At 44.8% G+C, this 21,133-nt stretch overlaps 1 protein-coding gene across 6 annotated transcripts in view; it reads left to right on the top strand.

Moving 5' to 3' along the window:
* The window catches only part of hivep1 (HIVEP zinc finger 1), a 40,162-nt gene that overhangs the window by 11,803 nt on the left and 7,226 nt on the right, over positions 1-21,133 (top strand). For 4 of the 6 annotated variants that reach the window (XM_020707245.3, XM_078955317.1, XM_011481104.4 and 1 more), the window contains 2 exons: positions 14,251-14,304; positions 15,457-21,062. In XM_020707245.3, coding sequence (XP_020562904.1) covers positions 14,251-14,304; positions 15,457-21,062 — 5,660 coding nt within the window. Of the gene's footprint in view, positions 1-4,748; positions 4,942-10,268; positions 10,591-14,250; positions 14,305-15,456; positions 21,063-21,133 lie in introns of those variants that run through there. The other 2 variants (XM_078955318.1, XM_078955319.1) reach the window with 2 other exon arrangements.

Raw genomic sequence — 21,133 nt, 5'->3', positions numbered from 1 at the left:
TTATGCTGTGTTGTGGGGTGTGTGACTGTCTGCTAATCAGTTGATAGGTGCGTACACTTAATGTCACTTCACCAAGAAGTGTCTGCTTGATAGCTACATGGACACGTTAGGAGTGTTGAAGCTGAATCTTTAACATCCTGCTAGCTCTTCTGTGATGCGTGAAACGTGCAGCACTACCACGTGGAAGTGTGTTTTAATAAGGGTGTAAATACCCCACGTTGACGTGGATGATCCTCCACAGTCGTGATGCATTTTCCCTTAGTTTGAGCTGATGACGGGAGATTTAATTGGTTGGCCCCCCCCAGACACTGCTGGTGACTGACACTGCAGATGACACGCCCGGCTGCTGCTGCAGGTTCAGTAATTTCAGTGTTTTGAATGTTGCAGTGTGGGGGCGTGCACGTTTTGTCAGAGCTGCAGAACTTAAGAATTCACTACAACTCCAACAGCATTGTTAGGTGTGTGCGCGCGCCTGGTTACTTGACTGTTTCAGGCAGTACAGCTCTGATAGTTAAGCCCCTTCCTGAAAAAAGTGAACAGAAAGGGTAGTGATGGAGTGGGGATGATGGGAAGGAAAAATGCTGGGGTTTTCCTTTACGAGAAGAACCCAGAGAGAGAGTGTGTGTGTGTTTGGAGGCATGGTTCTTTCGGGGGGGGTTGAAAAGGGCTCTTGGCGAGTAAAAGTGGGCCTCACAAATGGGCTCCTGCGTGACAGGACTGCAAACTGCTGCTGTGTTCCTGTAAGGCTGGTGTTTCTGAGCGTTGGGAAAATATGACGCCGCTTCGGGAAAAAAGCAGGGACAAGGCAGAGCGACGAACGTGCGCCAGCCGGAAACCCTTAAAAGGCTGCCTGTGTGGGGCGCTCCTTGAGCTTGTGCAGCTGTGTGTGTCTGTGCACAGAGTTGGCATCGCTTACTGGTTTGCACAAGCAAAGGAGATGTAGTGGTTGCCAGGGAAACAGAGCAGCATGAGGCTGCAGGTGCTGTTCTTGTGTCCAACTGCTGGAACCTCCTACGGATGCTGAGGGGGCTAGGAGGGCAGCAAGCAGGCATGGGGGGAAGGAAAGGTGCGTCCTGAAGATCATGACTGTCACTCCGGGTTGAAGGTCCTTCACTGCTGAGTTAGGAGTGAAAGCTGACAGAGGATGCTGCAGATGCTTCCACAGAAAAATAAAGTTGGTATGAAAACAATCTCCTGCAGCAGACCCGCATCCCTGTCTTACAACTGAAAACTGCTGCTTCTGATCAGAGGTTTAACCTCTTGAGACCTGGCGTCCACAGACGAGGACGTCACACTGTGGGTTTTATAACCACTGTAGTTAATTCTGATCGCCTGGGGCCCTGTGACTAGACGAAATAAAAAAGGCATATCAAACAAGAGCTTGGGACTCAAGATTCAGGATTCAGTGTCAAGCGTGGACGCAGTGAAATGTGCCCAGCATGCAGTGTTGTGGACGCACAATACAAAAAGGAAAAGGGACCATCCACCCCAGAAACAAAGCACTTTTGACTTTAGTTTAAGTCGCAGTTCAACATCTATACTTATTTACAGCTACTTTGTAGAGACACTGATGAAAGATCCAAATGTTTTTCTGTGTTAAATATTTATTTTTGGTTGCAAATTTTTAAGGGGTTGTAATATAACTAACACGCCCTCCTGATATCCAACCAAGGACATGAGACAGCAGCTTGCTAAAGATGTTTGACTGACCACTGCAGTTCATTTTGGGTTTAGTTTTTCTGCTGCATGTCATTTTATTCTTTTTTGGTTAAAAAAGTCAGACTTGTAGCTTGGAAAATGCCTCGAGCAAACTAACAGAAAGCAGCAGAGGGTGGAGCATGTGTTTCTGAGGGGGACAAATTTGCGGGGTGGTCACCAAGAGGCTGGGGGAGCAAGCATAAGGAGGAGGAGGCGGCACTGCCTCCTGGCAGACCTTCGTCCTCTTGCGTAACGAGGACCGTCTCCTCCTTCAGCTGCTGTTGCTATGGAGACAGATGTTGGTGCTGGAAGGGGGATTTCTGGGAGTATCTCCTGGGAAATCTGCGCTGCGACAATTGTTCCGGGCCCTCGCCGAGAGGGAGCTACAAAGGGAAGCTGATTGGTTTGCTAAAGCTCCTCCCCTGCCCTCAAAAAACAAGCTAAGTTTTTGAGAGGGAGTGAAAATAGTTGATTTTGCAGCAATGGTTAGCAATAGCAGAGGAAAGCAAATGAAAATCGTTTAGTTAAAGTAAAGGTTGATGGAAAACGTATAAAAATCAAAATATATTCTTTTTAGACTATTGGTAAAAAAAAAATATATATATATATATATACCGGTATATTAGTTTATAAAAGTATTACCTTTTTCATCTCACCTAACAGAAATTAGTTTAATTATTGTTTTATTTTGCCCACTTGTTGCTTTTGTCCCCCACACAAATTCCTAAAAACTGTTCTTTAAATGAGGAGCTCTGTATCTAACTTATATGTCATATTTAGGCTTGTTTGAGTGAAACTTACACTGAGGTTAAAACTATTTTCAAACCACATGGACTTTTTCAGCTGTCTTATCTGCAGCAGAAATTACTTTTAAAGCAGCAGCTGTGCAGCTTCTGTTGATCCTGATGTTCCGTGGTGTGGCTGCAACCTGCATGGATGGGACAAATTGTGCGTGGTTGTAACAAATATATGCACAAATGAGACAAGAATGTGCACCGATGTGACAAAAATGTGTATAAATAAGACGAAAGCGTTCATGGATGTGAAAAAACTGCAAGAATGCTATAGAATGTGCATGAATGAGAAAAATTGTGCCTAGATGTGATAAACACATGAATGAAACTACAAAAATCTACACGAGTCAGACAGAAATGGGCACAAATGGGACAAAATAGTGCAAATACAAAATATGCACAGATGGGACCAAAGCCTGAAATAGGTTACCTATCATGTTTTCTTATATCCAGATGCTGTCTCGTGCAAGTTCCTATGCACTGCAGCGGTTGTTCATCATCCCGTTCTATGCTTTAACTTGAAAGAACTTTTGTTGCAGTAGTTACCATCAATAAGTCTAACACCTTTTGTCTCATGGGGAAGCGTCTTTGAGCCTGAATGTGCGTATGCTTATAAACCAGTAAAAAAATGTCAAGGTGAAAAACTTGATCGTAACAAGCTATAGAAACGAGCCACCTGGTGGTCAACCGATGAACTAATCTGTCTCTAGTTAGCTTTCTTTTCAAACCATTTTCGAACAGGGGGGGTATTCCAGGAAGCATGTTTAAACTACCCTGACTTTAACCCTGAACTCTGGCTGAAATCCGCCTGAACTTGCTTACTCTGGGTATGTCGGTTCCAAAAGACCGGATATGAGTTAGGGTAATTACGCTCGACTTGGTAACCCTGGGTTAATGCACGTGCACAGCAGGTACATAAAGACATTCTCAATGGATCGCCGCTTTCCGGAGTCACCATGGAAACGCGTGGCGAACAAAAGAGAGTGCTATACTTCAGTGAGACAGAGTCTGAGATTTAAATGACGGCGTATGAAGATTATACGTCCATCAAAAAAGTAATACGGATGCATCAGCAAAAAGAGTTTCTGCTTGTAGTAGAAGAGCAGACAAAGTAAAAGCACGAGTTTCTGATCTTATTTTTATTGTGATGCATATATATATAACTTATCCAACTTAAATGAATTAACAGCAGCACCAAAGTTACACATACTTAATTGAATTAATTTTAATGAAAGTAAAATCAATGTCTGAAAACTATGTGTTATTTTTAAGCTGACTTGACTAAAAAGAATTGATTTATCTTAACTGAAGCAAATAATCAAGTTAGATCAATGTAAAAAAGTTTATCTTTCCAACATCCATACATGGTCTTATCCCCCTCTCATGGTGGAAAAAGTATTATCTGAGCTTCTTCATCCATTAAATCATCTTCAAATAGACACGCCATGCTGCTGCACCTCTCTGAAAACAAACTAAGCTTCAACTAAACCTGCTCCAGACCAGGTTATGTTCAGAGCATGAGTTGCTATGGCAACTTGACATACCCTGCAACATACCTCGGTTTTTGGAACCGAAAGCGGTGGTTGTACACTTCTTAAGCCTCAAACTTACCGTGGGAGCTAGCAGAACCTGCTTTGTGGAATACCCCCCTGGAAGTTAAGGATTTGGCTTTGAGGCTAACGGCTTCCTCTCCAGACAGGCCGCTCTGGTCGATCTCATTTGCCTTTGCCCTCAGCTCAACAGACTCCTTGTAACAGACCCCAAGAAAACTTTTGGAAGAATCTGTTCCAGAAAGCTCCTGTCACATGACCGATCTGCTGATTGATTTTGGACTAAATGATCCCAGCTGATCAGAACTGCTGCTGATGTTTGGTTCTGTTCGGTCTGCTTGGAACTCTGTTCCTTTATGTTTCCAGCCTGCTGCACCACCTGTTGACTGTTGCCCCCTGCAGCTGGTGATTGACTAAATTATTGTTTACCTGAGGCTGTTTGTTGACAAACAGCTGAGCGAATGAAGCTGCAGTAGAAGGAGGTGCGGCTCCGGTCTCCTCTAGATCAGCGCTGCATTCAGGAGTATTTTTAGCTGCAGGCAGGTGAGCCGCTAATCCGACGAGGTGTTTGAGGAACGAAAGACCTGCATGGTTTTTCCAGCTTCATCCTGCCTTGTTTAGCTTTTTATAGCGCACAAAGCCGTACTGCTCGGCTCGGGGGAAGTCGGGATTATGCAGGGAGGGCTTTCCCTGGTCCAGAGGAGGGGTTGAAAGCAGGAGGAGGGAGGAGAGGAGCGACAGGCTGTGCTGCTTTCGAGCTCTGTTCTACAACACAGACAGACTAACGGAGACTGGGGAATGTGCAGGACTGTTGTGATTTTGGCTCAGGATTGTCAGGTGTTTTCCTGAAAGAGGATCTAAAACTGCTTTAGTCGACCTTCGCTTCGTCCTAAGATCAGGTACAGCTCTTCGGTGTCTGTCTCCTCCCCGGTTTCCCTCACCTCATGTTCCAAATCGTCTCTTCTCGTGTCACGCTCTTCTTTTTGCTTCGCTCTTTGTGGAGTTTATGAGTGTTTTGCTCTGGGTGTGTGGAAAATAAACGTCCAGCAGGACGCTGGCTTGTTTCTCTGACTCTTTAACATCTCAAGAGAGTCTGTAAATGTTCCTCTCAGCTTCAGAAGACTCAACTGCTTTGTTTTTATTTTTAAAACCAAAGGTTTCCTAATAAAATTCCTTTTTGTGGCAGATAGATCAGGACTTTGACCGGATTGTCAGATCTTTAGCTACCCAGTTTGGAACCTTCATCCGACCTGGTGATGCTTCTCTGTGACTCCTCTGACTGGTCCTGGATGGCTGATGTGATCACTTCAAATGGCAGTAAAATAAAGAAGATATTAAATAGAAGTTTTAAATGAGAAGTTTTTTGGATCTGATGAAAAATTGAGCTTTGTCTTGGTGGAAACCACACTTGTTGATTATCTCAGACATTTAAACTCTGATGAAGATGAGAATTAGAAGCTTCTGTCCTCAGAATCCAGGAGTGAAGCTTATAAGTTGAACAGAGAATCATTGATTTGATGATGACAGCAGGAAGGCTGTGAAAGAGGAGGATGGAGGAAGACAGAACAAAACAAGGAGAGAAGGAGCAGCTTGCGGAGGCTTTGTAACGCTTCTTCCTCTTCCTGATGATGGAGGAGCAGCAGCAGCAGCAGCAGGAGAAGAGGCAGAGGGGCAAAACCATGACACTTTTTAAAAGTCTAAAATAGGCCTGCACAATATACCGCAAATTTATCGTTATCGCAATATCCAGCTCTGCAATAGGCATATCGCAAAAGACGGCGAACATCGCAATAAATCGTAAACCCAAAATGTGCTAAAACAATCTTATGGCAGGTTGAGGCATTTAACGAATCAAATAAATCCCTTTATGCTTTGACCAATCAGATGGACGCCTTCCCATTGTTTACCAATCAGATGGAGGCCTATTATGTTAGATGTTTGTCACCTATGTCGATGAGGGTCATTTGGAATATAATTTTAAACTGTTGCAATGAAATGGGAATGATGTTTTTGGTTATTTTTCTATTTGTTTATATACCGCAAATGATATCGTTATCGCAATATTAATCTCTAATATCGCACATCGCAAGTTTTCCTCATATCGTGCAGCCCTAGTCTAAAACAGCTTTAATAGCTGAGATGAATAGATTCTCCAAAGTAAGATAATTGATTATCGAATAAACAGATGATTGAATTTCCAGGATTAAAGATAGATTTTTATGTAGCACCTCTTTATTGGATATGTCCTTAAAAACAGGCGAATGCCCCTAGAATCTGAGGGAAGTGTAAAGGCTTCATCCAGGAACAATCGAGGAGTCTGGAGAAGTCAGCAGATACTGAAACCTCCAAAGCCTAACGTGACTCCCTGCAAACCACTGAAACGGTGTCATGACGCTGTGACTAAGATTCTTCATCATCTCTGCTCTCCCATTGTTGGCTGAGATGAAGAAGAGGAGGAGGAGCAGAGCTGAGGAGCATCTCTCTGCTGTTTCAGTAACATGACCCATGGTTATTTCCTGAGCGGCTCACTGCGCTCGGCCTCAGAAGCTGCAGATCTAATTAAGCCTCGTCGGTTTTCCTGGAAGGCTCAGCGGCCGCGGCGAGTGAGTGCGCCACCATGTCCAGAGTCAGAGCAGCAGCTGGAAAAGACCCGCAAAATTCCTGCAAGCGTGCGTCATGCTTCCACATGCATGCTGTCGGCAGACGTGGTGCTGCAAACATGGCCCGTGCTGCCGCAGAGCTGGAGGATAAACCACAATAAAACTGCAACGCTATGATTGAAATGCTCCAAAAGACACCTTTGACTTCCTGTAACTTCCAAACAATAGCTTCTGTGTTAGTTCAGTCTCACTTCACGTATTCATTGGCCCCTTCACAAACTCATTTATGTCTGAAACACAACAGATACAAATCCAGATGAACCATAAACATTCAAACACAATCAAACTTCGCTCTAATGTTTCACATAACAACCGTTTTGTTTACAGCATTTAATTCCATTTCAGTATTCATCAGTGTACATCAGATTTTCCTGAACTTATAAATGGAAGATTTCATCCAAGTTACAGATTTTTACATTTAAATTAAGTTATAAGTTTAACTTTATGTCTTGTGATAAGATATAAACCGGCTCAGTGGCCTTGTGGTAGAGTGTCCGCCCTGTGACTGGAAGGTGGTCAGTTCAAATCCAGGTCATCCTGAATCCCAAAGACTCTAAAAATGGGACCCAGTGCCTCCCTGCTTGACTCTCAGAATGAAGGGGTTGGATTGGGGGGGTTAAACCTCCAAATGGTTCCCGAGCGCGACTGTGTCTGCAGCTCACCGCTCCCCCAGGGGATAAGTCAAATGCAGCAAGATTCTGGAAAATATTTCACACACCTGGGTGCATGATAGGACATTTTAACTTTAAATTTTAGTTTGTGAATTTAGTCTGAAAAAGGTTTTTTGTTTAGGTAAAATTGATTTTCTTGTTCCATGACAATAAAGATTTGCTGTTTTGCAACACAACTGCCAACAACAAGCCTGTAGCTTATAAGTATAAGTAGTGATTGTTATCCGTATTCAGTATAAATAAACAAACCAACACTAGATTATATTGACAAAACTGTAATAATGTTGTTCTTTAAAGCTTGTTAGGACTTTATTTGACCACCAGATGTCTCTGTTTTTTCTTGTTCTTTGTCAGACTGAAGCTTTGAAGCTTCAGACGTTTAGAAAAGACCCTCAGGTCTTTAGAAATCGTCTTTTGTCAGATGTTCTTGCTTTTTTGTCAGAAAGCTAATATTTTCTTACCGCGTGCCAGGCTTCCCAGAGACTGTTTGCAGTGAGAGATGGTCATGCTAACAGGCCACCTTAAACACGTGTGTTTGTCTGTCGGTGATACAGCAATGCCTGCTTGTTTCCTTTGCTGGTGTTACTGATCGTGAATAAATGCTGCAACTTTTGTAATCTTGCAAGTCACCGTTACTCTTGAACTCTTGTTATCATGAACCTCGGATCAGTGGATTTTTCGTGGGTGGAGTCAGATATTTTGGCCCCACCCTTTCCCCTCTCACCTTTGTTTCTTGTGCAAACAGAAACATTTTTGCACTTTGGATATTACGAAGATTTTTTACCCAGGTTTTTACATGAGTAAAACAATACTTGATTACTTTGCATGCTGAGTTCAGCTGTGCGGTTCTGACTGGTGATGATGAAGCCTCATCCAGGAGAGTAAAGCTGAATGAGTGAGGGATGAGTGTGTCACTGAGCCCTGATTAACCTGGTTGAGGTGACCAGCTCGCTCCAGGCTTTTAACCTGCAAGGAAGTGGCCTCTGCTTCTTTGCTGGATCTCCCCAAATGTTCTTCTCTCTTTTCTGGTGAAATGAGCTAATCTGACTTTATATAAAAAATAAAAACAAAACAAGTATTATGTAACTGGGATAGAGCAACTCTTTTGAGCAATACTTTCCAAATGTAATGAATTATTTTCATTATTTTTTTGAAAGAATTTGTTCTTTCTACTCATTTTTTAAATTTATTTTGAATGGATCTTTCCCCCTCAAAAAATACATTCAAAAACAACTGGGTCATACTAAATAATCCAAAAATGGGGACCCAATGGCTCTCTGCTTTACACTCAACATTAAGGGGTTGGATTGGGGGGGTTAAACAACCAAAATGGTCCCCTGTTATGTCCCCTGTTCTGTGATTACATCTCACTGCTCCCCCAGGAGCGGAGTTGATTACAATGAAGAAATTTCAACACCAAAACTTTAACTTTAAGGTTTTTACTTTGTGTTTAATCTGACTTGATTTGTTTATTGGCTCATTTAGAATCACTTGGGATACAAATATTTGTTACATTTGCACAGAACGTCTTCTAATAAAATAAAAATGTTAATTTGACTAGAAAATTACACAAACAAATAAAACTATAATTCAACGCATATGCTCATTATTTAATTTATTCTTGTTTTTAAGCTAAGTTTAAGTAAGTTTTAAGCTGTGTTGTTTTATTAATACTTTATATTATCATTGATTTCTACTGAACAAAGGTAAAAGATTATTTATTTTAAATAAAAAAACACTGCTGAAAATGCTTTGAAGGAAATGGATCAACAGATTTTAAGCAAAAATTTGTTTAATTCAATTTAAAAAAATGAGCCGGTTCCTTTGACCGGCAACTCTGCAGTAACTGCATTCTTGGAGTTTAAGGTCGGTTGCGACCAAACCATCAATTTTCCATCATGACTTAGCTGAAAACAATAAGAGCAGCTTCCTTTCTGCAGGCCTGAACCCTAGACTGCTTTATTAGGAAGGATTGGAGCAATTCCAAGCTGCTGTGGTTTTCTTCCTGAACTCCCTGGAGATCCTTGGAAAAAATGAATGATGCTGCTTGGGAAGCCCTTGCTCTTCGTCTTATGTCTCATGCTCATGTAAACACAAGGCCACAGCTGCTCTCCATCCACAGTTTTCCACATCCTTTAGTTTTTCACCTTTTCACCGGATCAGCAAACATCAGGTGGATGCAAACATCCTGTACTTGATGACATCATCAGGAAAGGATTGCTTAATTCCCGCCTCATGTTCTCTGAGTTTCACTCCCAAACAAACAGGCAGCAACTGCCTGTTTTTCTGCATCTTCTGACCAATCACAGCCAACCACAGGGATCGGGAGGCAGGTCCTAAAGTGACAGGAAGTCAGGCAGAGGTATTTCAGGATGAGGGAGGCAAGGGTTTGTGGGAAACACTGCAGCTTTGATCAGGGAGTCATGCAGAGATCTTGTAGACCCCCCCCCCCCCCCCCTTAATACGATGCAGTAGGAAGTTAACATGACGGAGAGGAGACATGTTTAAGGATTGTTTAAACTCTTGTTTAACAAGAGTTTGTTTTTCTTTTTTAAGAACACAGTGTTTTTAAAGTAATATTTTCCCTTTAAAAAATGTCTTTACTGCAATCATGACGGCTTTTATTTGGATTCAGAGGAAAGTGATCTCAGAGCCACCAAAGCAACAAAAAGCGCTGAAGCTGCAGTGGTGCAGACGCCACTTTTGCAAAAACTGAAACAACAACAACTCCTTTCCCCCGTCAAGCTGTGAGCAACATTCCTCCCCCACGACAGAGGGAGGGGAGCAGGGAGGAGGAGGATCCCCTGTAGGTGCCGGAGCCGGTTTCAGTGACGTCAGCTTGGGCGGCTCCCCCCCCCCGCGCGCCGCCTGTCCTGGGCTTACAGGAATTCCCCTCCTCGTCACGCTGTTCTGAGGAAACCGCAGGCAGAGCCACAGCTGATGGGGCGGAAGCGCACACGCCGCTGCCGGTGCCAACATGCTCGTCTCTGCCGAGGTCCCAACGCCTTTGCCGAACCGGGAGGAAAACAGAAACAGGGACATTCTGTTTTTATACCTCCTCTGTTCCTGCTGACTCAGGTGTAACCAAACAAAGACAAAAGGCAGTTTGTGCGCTGTCAGTCAGCCCAGCGTCACGATTACTGGAGCGAAGCGGCAATTGGGGCGTTTGGGTCGAGCCTTGGGCATTCTGACGAGGCTGCAGGACTCCTGCTGATCTGTAAGTCCTGGCTCTCGTACGCACCACTTTCAAGACCTCAATATGGAAACCAGAAAACTTTAACTTTTTCTGCACTTTCAGTTTTAAGAAGCAGTTTGTTGATGGATCAGTCCTCATAACTTTGTTACGATCCTTCTCAGCTTCTTTCTTCTGCTCCGTCTGTTGTTTTCATGGGTTTAGTGTCACCAAGAGGAGCCATTATTCTCATTCCTTTATTTTATTTATTTCTGTTGTTTCTTTACTTTTGTTCAACCTGAAACTTTCTTCTGGTTCTGCTGGTTGCCTGGTAACTGCTTCAGGGGACAAAAGTCAGTGGCAGTCATGATCTTGTGGTTTTGTTAAACTCACAGCTGCACACGAACACTCCTCTTTTTTGAGAATCCAGCTCATTACTTTTAACAGTAACCAGCGGAACTCTTAAACAGTATTTTACTTCAGCAACCAAAATGCTTCAATAAATGTTACATTTGTTATAGTTTAGACTCAACAGATGAAAATGCTTGTCTTTTGTTTTTTCGCATGGCAACCCACAGTTCAGCTCCAGAATAAATTTCCTAAAAAAATCCTGCTATAAATGTCAGCTGTTCCGGAGATAAAAAGTGAAACATGAGCTCGTCACTACACCCCAGTAGACATTTTCAAACTTTTTCATGATTGCTGCTTCTTCAGATTCATACTGAGAGCTGTTCTCTTCTCCTAATACATAGAAGTTCCATAATTGCCTCCATTTACCTCTCTTGTTCTCTTTGGGAAGTGTTTGTATTCACACGGAAGTGAACCGCACCAGAGTTCATCTGCAACCGACACCCTCATTCTCAAGAGAATCTGTTTTCGTTGTTTTCTGGTCCAAACCAGAGTTTAGCTGAGCTTTCACACCTGCCAAACTAAGAGGACCATCGGGAAAGCAACTTTGGATCAGACCAGGACTAAACTTCTCAGAGTGAACAATTCCAAAATTCACAAACAGTAATTATTCCTTTTTAAATTCACGTCTTTCTCTTTTTGTTGTCGATTTTTCTTTTTTCAGACGAGGATCTTTCACATTTTGTTCGGACTCTTGGTCTTTGTCTGGTTTTCCTGTTTTCTCTTGAATCACTTTGAAGTTGTAGCAGCTGACCCAAACTAGCATTAGGATTATATTAGATTATTATCATTTTCATCCTCTTGTTCTGACAGGCGTAAACTTTTAGTTATAATGGTAAATGGGATTTATACGGTATGCAGAGAATGTGGTGACATCTTCTGGCACAAACTGGGATTTGCAATGAAATGACCGCTCAGCCAACACGGGCTGATATGTCCGAAATGTAACAAAGGAGTAAACAACATCAGTAATCTGAAGAAATGTCTACTAATACACAAATATAGCTAATAAAAAAAGCAAGCATCAAAGATACTTTATTGATCCCAAGGAAACTAAAATGGGAGTCCACTGCTCCACACACCCATCCGATTACTCACATAGATTAAAATACACATTAAAAGAATAAATAAATAAGAAATATGTTAAAATGTAATAAATAACCCAATAAAAACAGTAAAAATAGAATCAAAAAGTAATAGGACATTTAGTATGCCATGCCCTGTCCCATTGGCCACTTTTGAAAGGAAATTTAAAAATAAACTAAATATTTAATGTTTTAAAGACCACACACCTGTAATATAATAAAATGTAATTTATAATTTTACTCAGAAAATAGTAAAGAAACGGGAGGATTTGCTCATGGAGGGGCAGGAGAACTCCACAGCATGTGTTTGAACTGAAGAAATGGAGGAATTTCTCATGCATGCATTTATGTCTAAATAGCTGGTCTGCTGTAACACCCCCCCCCCCACACACACACACACATTTCCTCTTGTGTGTCAGCTGACTGTGCTGCATGAGTCCTGTCACCCTGAGGCGAAGGAACCTCGCTTCCTGTCCCAGAAGGCCGATCAGATCTCTGTAAAGAGGAAGCTGTTTGGGACTCAAAATGCTGACTTCATACGGTTTTATGACCTTCTGGGTTTCACTTCCAGATTTTTGCCTGCAGCTAAAAGCATGGTTTGGGGGGGAGCGGGGGGTTCAGTGGTGATGATCCCATCCAAAAACAGGAACGACAGCTTTCTGCGCCACTCATTTTTTAACTAAATTCAATCTCTTTTTTTTTCTTCTTTTTTTTCTGCATCGATGGCTTGGAAGAATGTTTTGCAGAAACTTGAACCACCATCCCAGGATCATCTAGCAGATTCCTTCACTGCTGCATGCTTCAGTTTTAAAGCCATGCCTCTACATTTGCATATGTTTTACAAAGAATTGAAAAAGGGGAAGTAGTTTTCTCTATAGTGATGAGCAGCACATCAAGCAAAGAGACGTTTGGCTCTAAACTTTTATATTCAGAAGGGTTTGTTTGGATCTGAGGGTCATGAAACTCTGCAAACTAAAGCCTTTCCTGCTGGGACATGGTAGGAGTTAAACTGGGACTGGCCGAATTGATCTTATGAAAGCAGTTATTCAGTTTCCATAGTAACCGATCCAGACTTCTGATTCTAGTTGGTCATTTTTTCACTTGAGGACCTAAAAAACAGAAAAGATCTAGCAGAGTTTATAAATAAGGCTGGATATCAGCTGACTACCACTTTTTTGTTGATTTACTTTCATACATGTTCTCTTTAGGCTTAACATATAAAAGAAAACAGTTTATTGGAGCAGACCTGTTTTGTGATGATAGAAATGATTTTAAACAAACAAGTTTGATGGGTTTTTATTTCATTGACTCAGGTAAACAGGTTGTTTTTGTGGTGTGTTAAGGTGTTGTTGCTCCGGCTGCTCCTGCCTTGGTTTGTTTTGCTTGTGGGACGTTCATCTTCGGGTGGAGGGAGGTTTGAGTCAATCAGCTCCTCATGACAGCTCTGATGATCATCTCTGCTGTATAAGAAAAGATGTCCTCCGGGTTTCGATTGGTGGATGTTGCTGCTGCTCCCTCTTTGGTCTGTGGCAGTGAATGTGGAGGCAGAAATGGATCTCCTGTCAGGTGTTTCTGCATTAATGTGTCCGCTTACAGAAGGACGCTCAGAGGGAGTCCTCGCGGTTTGAAGGAATCCCTTCCAGGAAAAGGGCACGTAGAAGGGCTTGTTCAGATGTAAACAGAGCTCTCCTCTCTGCTCCTCGCCTGCACTGTGAAGCAGCTTCCTCCTCGAATGCTGCAGCTCTCTGGCAGGAAGCCTTTGTTTGGCAGAGCAGGGGTGGTGGAACGTTATGTAATCAACAGTGGGCTGCAGAGCGAATACTAAGGGCGGGGGGGGGCATGTCTGATGTCTGTAGTAACACTGAATGTCATAATCCACTGACCTCCTCCGCCTGTGCCATGCATGAGGTCTGCTGAGCGTCTCCTGCAGGAGCAACAGGCCGTTTTGCTGTGGATTGTTAAAGGCGGTAAACCTGCAAAAAATCAAAAATCAAATTAGCCCCACCCCTCCCTGTGTGTCCGACACAATGAACAGGGATAACAAGTTGTGTCCCATACAGAGCACAGCAAGGGCCCTGACCTGCCGCTCCTGAAAGGTCTTGAGTCGGATCTGCTCCACCTCAGCAGGAGCATCCGCTGACCAAAACCCTGCTCTCATCTCTGCTGCGTGCCGGGCTCCATCCCCCTGCTGACTTCTGTTCTTCTGTTGCAGATAAAATTGAAGAGGCGCAGAAGCAGCTGAAGGAGCCCAAAGCTACTCAGAACAGTAAGACATCGTCTCTTAGTGGGTTTTCCTTCATCTGTGGCGCTGTCTGCTTTACAAACCGGCTTTTATTGCCTTTTTAGTGATGCAGAGGTTATTTCTGCCAAGTTCATGTTAAGCATCGCCAGGGGTGGGGCAAAAAACTGGATTTAATAACACACTGGATTTGCTGTTTATGTATTTAACAATGGTGTAGCTCCAAACGGTCTCCCAATCTTTTTTCTTTTCAAGTCCTTCTCTGACAACCCACCCCAACTTATTATTATTTTTTGGTCTAAATTTTTAAGTCTTACTCCAATCATCTATAAATCTATTGTTAAAGCGTTCCCAGTGGTCTTTTAATTATAAATATGCAATTTTTAGGCAAAATCAAAAACCTGAATCGTTTTCCAGGACATAATTTCTGGTGAGCAGTAGGAGTTTCTCAGAAATTCATCTCTGAGTTGTGGACCGGAGTTGTGGAGAGGAGCAACCCCGCTCTCCCCATTCCCCTCCCTTTTTTGTCCGGTCCTGGTTCACAAAGAGTTGAATAAAGAAATACTCAGAAATGTGATTTAAAGCTTAATTTTCTTTATATATGTCCTCCATCATCAGAAAAATGCCACAAGAACATGTTAAAAACACCAAAAACATCCTTTTTTATCAGAATGGGTCTTTAAAGGTTACATTAAAAATGACAATACCTTAACATTTAACAATTTTTACTATAACATCTGTTTACTTGATTGCTTGTGAGCCCAGGATGAAGCAGCCAAAATTGACAAATCAACCACTTTTTTGGGTCAAGCTAACTTGGGCGTGGTAAAGTTTCCCATGAATGAGTCAGCCTTTAAGCTTTAACTAGAAGAGTTTCAAGCCTTCTGTTCTTTACCTGGAGCCACCGTGAGCAGAGGTCAGTCCTGTTGACGCGAGCAAGGACTTAAAGTTTTTCCAATGTAAAGTGTTTGCACTTGAAACTTTAAAACTGTCAGTTTAAGGGATTTAAGTAAATTAGGGTTTCCTTTCTAAGAATTTGAATCTAGAAATTAAATAAGAAATGCTGTTTCAGAATGTGGTTTCAGGTATAGACAGTACAATCCCGTTCTGTTTTTACTCACAAAGAAAATTTGAGTAAAGATATGTTTTTTATCCTTGGTTGTTTTCTTTTCTCTGCAGCTTCGAGTGCTCTAAGGCCTGTCGACAACATAAAAGGCCTGAAGAGGAAAAAGGTTGTTGCAGAGAGTAAAAAACTCCCAAAGTCTCCTGTGAAAAAGCCGGTGCAGTCATGTGAGCCCGATGTGCACTCATCGCCTACCAAGGAAACCACACCCTCCTCGTCCAGCCCCTCACACAACCCTCCATCGTCACCCAACGGGAAGGAAGAACCACAGCATGTTGAACCAGTTGCAGTATCCCTGGATGAGGGGTCCCACTCCTCTGAGGCTGAGGGGGTGAAGCAGGAGAAAGCGTCCACTCAGCCAACACCACAAGAGCCGTCAGACTGCAAGAAAGCTGAAGAGTCTCCACGTGAAGACAGCAAAACCCCAGTGGGCAGCTTTAAAGGGGGTTCTTACAGCAGCAGTGCTCCTTTGGAAGTTCTTCTGAAAGCCATGGAGCCTGACTTCAGCACTCTGGCAGATAGAGACCTCTCTGTGTTGGCCACAGGCATCAGCAAACCAGCTGCATCGCTTCAAGCGCAGCTCAGCGGAGAAGTAACAGCACTGCCAGCCGTCAGTGTTGCTCTCCAGACCCAACCCTCCCAAATGCAGACCTACTACATTGACAAACAAGGCAATTTCTTCGGCATTGCAGCTCCGCTGCAGGGAGCAGTGCAACCTTTAACACAGGGTACTGGCCCACTCACTGCATCTCATTTACTGCCTATTTCATCAAATGTGAAGCAAGGCTTGCACATGAACTTCAGCAGTGGACCGTCCGCTGTAAGTCACACCCCGGCCCCTTCAGGCCCCAGTGCTTTGCCCCAAAGCCAACCGCCAGTTGTCCACACATGCCAATCCATCTCTGCCAGCGTCCCCAGCACCATTCAGGTCCCGGTCACGCCCGGCAGCAGCCATGTGCAGATGACCACTGTCATGAACATTGGTGCTGAGCAGACATCAAAGGATCAAAAACCTAAAAAGCCAGGAAAGTACGTGTGCGAATACTGCCAACGGGCGTGTGCAAAACCCAGCGTGCTGCTCAAACACATCCGATCTCACACAGGAGAGAGACCATATCCCTGCGTCACTTGTGGCTTCTCCTTCAAAACCAAGAGCAACTTGTACAAGCACAAGAAGTCTCACGCTCACGCTATAAAGCTGGGTATGATCTCCCGTTCTGAATCTGGAGGGGGGTCTTTGTCTACAGAATCTGACAAAGCTGTTGGAGCACAGTCAGAGGTTGAAGAGAGCGGGGACAGTGATGATGAAGGTAGTGCCGTAGACCTGGAACCTGAGTCCTCACAGAGTAGCATAGCTCCATTATCTGATTGCAGTTCACAGAATGTAACACCATTGGAGACAGATGTATCCATTAAATCCTCCCCAGGTCGAAGGGCTCATGAGCCCAAAGTCCCTACTGCACTCCCTAAAGTTGTTGTGTACCCGGTTAACGTATCGCCTCTGAGGGCAGACAGTCCAAGAGTGGCCGGTGCTGCACCTGAACAAGCTGCTGCACAGCGTCAGCGAGAGTTTCAGGCCACCAGACCCAACGTCACAGTCCTGTCTTCTCTGAAGGAGGTGGACGGCACAAGTGGTTCCTTGGATGCAGTGAGCGAGGACGAAGAGCAGCAGTGCAAGTCTCCTCTGCTGGGGAGTCACGGTCAGCTTCAGCGGCAGCAAGCAACAGACTACTCTCAGCAGCAGCAGCCCAAATGTTTACTCAGTCCTCGCAGTCTGGGAAGCACCGACTCCGGCTACTTCTCTCGGTCTGAAAGTGCTGACCAGGCCATGAGTCCCCCCAGCCCCTTTGTGAAGATAACTCCACCAGTAGATGCTGAAGTTGCCAAAAGCGTTCCTCTCATCGCGCCTCCTGTGGTTTCCACAGTCATGCATGTAGCAGCTGACCAGAGAATGCGACCAAGCGAAAAAGTTATACGACACCCACTAGAGCCAAGCGCCCGCTCTCTGGAAGAGCGCATCTCAAAACTCATCTCGGACAATGAGGCGGTGGTGGACAACAAACAGCTGGACAGTGTAAAGCCACGCAGAACCTCTCTGTCGAGGAGAGGCAGCATTGACTCCCCCAGATCATACATTTTTAAAGACTCATTTCAGTTTGATCTGAAGCCGATGGGGAGAAGGTCCAGTTCAAGCTCTGACATCCCCAAGTCTCCTTTTACGCCCACAGACAAGTCAAAACATGTGTTTCTCCTATCAGTTCCTAATCAGTACCCACCAATGGACTGTCTACCGATCACAAGGAGTAACTCAATGCCCACAACGCCCGGACACTCAGTTCCCCCACCCAGCATCAATCCAGTGCCCCGACCTTTAAGGGGCTGTCAGTCATTTGATGAAAAGATTAGTTCTTTGAATGATGAGGTGTTCTTGTCAGCACCACCAACCCCAAATCCCGCAATACACTCTCGAACTTTAGTCAGACAAAAAGCTGTGGACGACTTTTCAACTAGTGAGGGGCACAGCCTGGTGGCTGTTCGGTCAATGGATGAGGGCTACCATGGGCACAGCAGCTTGGTTGAGCAGATGCAGAGGAGCAGATCGTTTGAACACGGGCAGGACCGAAGCAGGAGGCCTCAGCAGAACAAAGGCACCATGTATGAGTGCGAGACTTGTCGAAATCGGTACAGGAAGTTGGAGAATTTTGAAACCCACAAAAAATTCTACTGCTCAGAACTTCATGGTCCCAAGAACAAGCCTTTGGTGGTGAAGGAACCAGAAGAAGATGTTTTCCATGTCAACACACAGCAGCACATACCAAGCGGCACTGGTGCACTAGACCAACAGACGTCAATCAGAAAGAGAAGGAAAATGAAAAGTGTAGGTGATGAAGATGATCAGTCTCCAACTGACACCATTCCACCATGTTTAGTTGGTTGTGAGGCGACAACAACTCTGCCAAACAAGAATTTTTCTCAGACTGGGCTCATAGTAGACATCCAACCCAACAGCCAATCAAAGCCTCCTCAGATCCAGCTTGTAGCACGAGGTATGAACACGGCAGAGTCCAGACTGTCTCCCATTCAAGAGATGAATATCAGTGGTGCTGCTAAAGGAGACCTTCAGAGGCAAGGCAGTGGCACATCAGTCATCAGACACACCAATTCTCTGAGCCGACCCAACTCATTTGAGACGGACTCCCTTGATAGAGTATCTCCTGATGTTTTGGAGAAAGATCAAATGAAAAGTCCACAGTTAGATAGATCTTCTGGAGTCTCAACTGATTCCTACCAGGAAAAAGCTTTCAAACCTACATGTGACGAGTACAGGAAACTCGGGAGGGAGTATAGCAGCGATAGTATGAGTGCTGCAAGCTCAACCCCAGTCAATCAGTCTCGTCTTGTACGACAAAGCAACATCCTGGTTCCTGAGATTCTGGTAACAGAAGACTCAGACAGGGAGCATGAACCTAACACCAGTGAGCCGGCAGACAAGCCTGCAGAACAATTCAACTGGCCCCAGAGAAGTGAGAGTCTGTCCAAGTTACCAGCTGAGAAGCTCCCCCCTAAGAAGAAAAGAATTCGTCTGGCTCAAATGGACCAGTCGTCAGGTGACTCCAGCTTTGAGTCCAGCTTCTCGCGAAGCCTTAGCAGGGACAGCAGCCTCTCTCGAGGCTCCAGCATCTCAGCCTCCTTTGACCGAGAGGAAACAATTCGATCAGAGAGTCCATCCAGAGGGGAAGGTAAAACTCCAGAACCTCAGAGTTTACCAGTGGCGCTCAACACCCTTGGGGTGCCTGGAATGATGAGGCGTGCCGCATCTGAGCAGATCACTTGCACTCAGCCATCGGTGGAGATTTCGTGTGATTATCGAAGCAAGTCTTTTGACTGCGGCAATGTGCCTCCAAGACGATGTCTGTCACCCATCGGTCAACCCAAAACTGGACAGGTCGCACAGGTGCCACTGATTGAGAGAAGGCGGGGACCACTTGTTCGACAGATGTCCTTAAAGATTGGCCCGGAGAGTCAGCAGCCTGTTCGGAAATCTGCCATTGGCACTTTAGACAAAGCCCTGATTGCTAACGTCAGCTCCCTCGGTCAGTACAGATCCCAGCAAATTAATATTGTAAGCAGGCGTGCCCCAGTGGCGTCCGCCATCCTAAACACAGCGGAGCCACCGCTGCAACAACACGAGCAACTGGTGCAAAGCATTAATCTGGGCAGCCCCACCCAGCAGCAACAAGTCCATGGTTTGCCACACCCCTGGTACCAAACGGCAAAGGTCCAGTTTAGTCAGAAGGTACAGCAAGCTCTCAGCAAGACATCAGTTTGTGGTGAAAATCTTCAAGATAAACCATCTGACTTTGAGAAAAATAAATCCTTTGTGCCCAAATACCAACTCCAGTGTCCCAGCCAAACCTTTTCCTTCTGTACGCAGGGGACTCAGATCGCTTTGCCAATTTTAACTATTCCAATTGCCAATCCGATCCTGAGCATTTCCAAATCCTCAGACATCATCCAGAATGTCTTTGTGGCCAGTCAGCAGACGTCCGATGTGAAGACCCAGACTGTTGTATTTTCAAGTAAACAGCAGAAGGAGCCGTTGGACCATAGCCAAACGGGCACTGCTTCGTTGCCGCAGATCCTGATCACCCATGAGCAGATGCACCAATCCTCTTCTCAGTCCAGTAAGCACTACCAGTTGTCCACTCAGAGTGCAGAGGTCCCACATGACCGGACTCAAACTGCAGCAGTTCCTGCCCCACACACAGCAGACCATTCATCCCTGGGTTCTCTGCAGTGCATGCAAAAACTAGCCTCTGTGACATTGTGCCCACAACAGGAACCCGCTGCTTCCAGCAAGCGCATGTTGTCACCAGCCAACAGTTTGGACATCTACATGGAAAAGCACCAGAAACGTGCCAAGGACGAGCATGGTGTAGCCTGCTTGACAGACGGTAGGTCGGCCGGTTACCTCAACTCAAAGATATCCGAGGTGTCACGCCAGAGAAAGCTAATGCTGGTGAGACAGGTGTGTACGACTGAACCGGTGGACAGTCCCATTGAGACAGAGGCCCCACCCCTGCCTGATCTCAAACCTAACGAGGAGAAGAACTCTGAGGCTGATGATGGAGTCAAGCCCATGTCTCCTGATGCGGTAGGCGTAGAAAAAAGCAGGGCAAAGGAAATTAACGAGAAGAAAGATCCGGTCATAAACACTACCTCCCTGCCTCCTGACAACAGTCTGAAGCCCCAGGAGAAATCCGAGGAGCAGAGGTGGACCCCGGCCAAATCCCTGATACGGCCCTCCAGCTTCCATGCAGGTCAAGTGAAACTGACCACGTCTGTGTCAGCGGTGAACACCAAGGAAGCCCACCGGCTGTCTTTCCCCAGCCTGAAGACCACCACCACCTTCACATGGTGCTTCCTGATGAAGAGGAAGCCTATTCACATGCAGCAGACTGACCTGAAAACCTCAGCATACGCTGCCTGGACCGTCAGTACAGATAACTCCAATCCCCTTGGGCTGCCCACCAAGGTGGTCTTGTCTCTTTTTGACTCCAAGCACAGCTCTAGGAAGATCCACTACACCTCCGCCATAAGGACCAGCAGGGAGTCTGACATCCTGTCCTTCTCGGGCAAGCTGAAGGACGTCATGCTTAAAGTAAGTTTTACCACAATTATTGTCATTAGAATAACTACAACAAATCAAAAGATTTACAGATCAAACGAGCT

The sequence above is a fragment of the Oryzias latipes genome, chromosome 11 (genome assembly GCF_053564925.1).
Source record: "Oryzias latipes strain Hd-rR chromosome 11, Olatipes_Hd-rR_3.1".
Taxonomy (NCBI): Eukaryota; Metazoa; Chordata; class Actinopteri; order Beloniformes; family Adrianichthyidae; genus Oryzias; species Oryzias latipes.
Note: the sequence above shows the minus strand (reverse complement) of the source record. Positions and strands in the feature narration are given on the sequence as shown.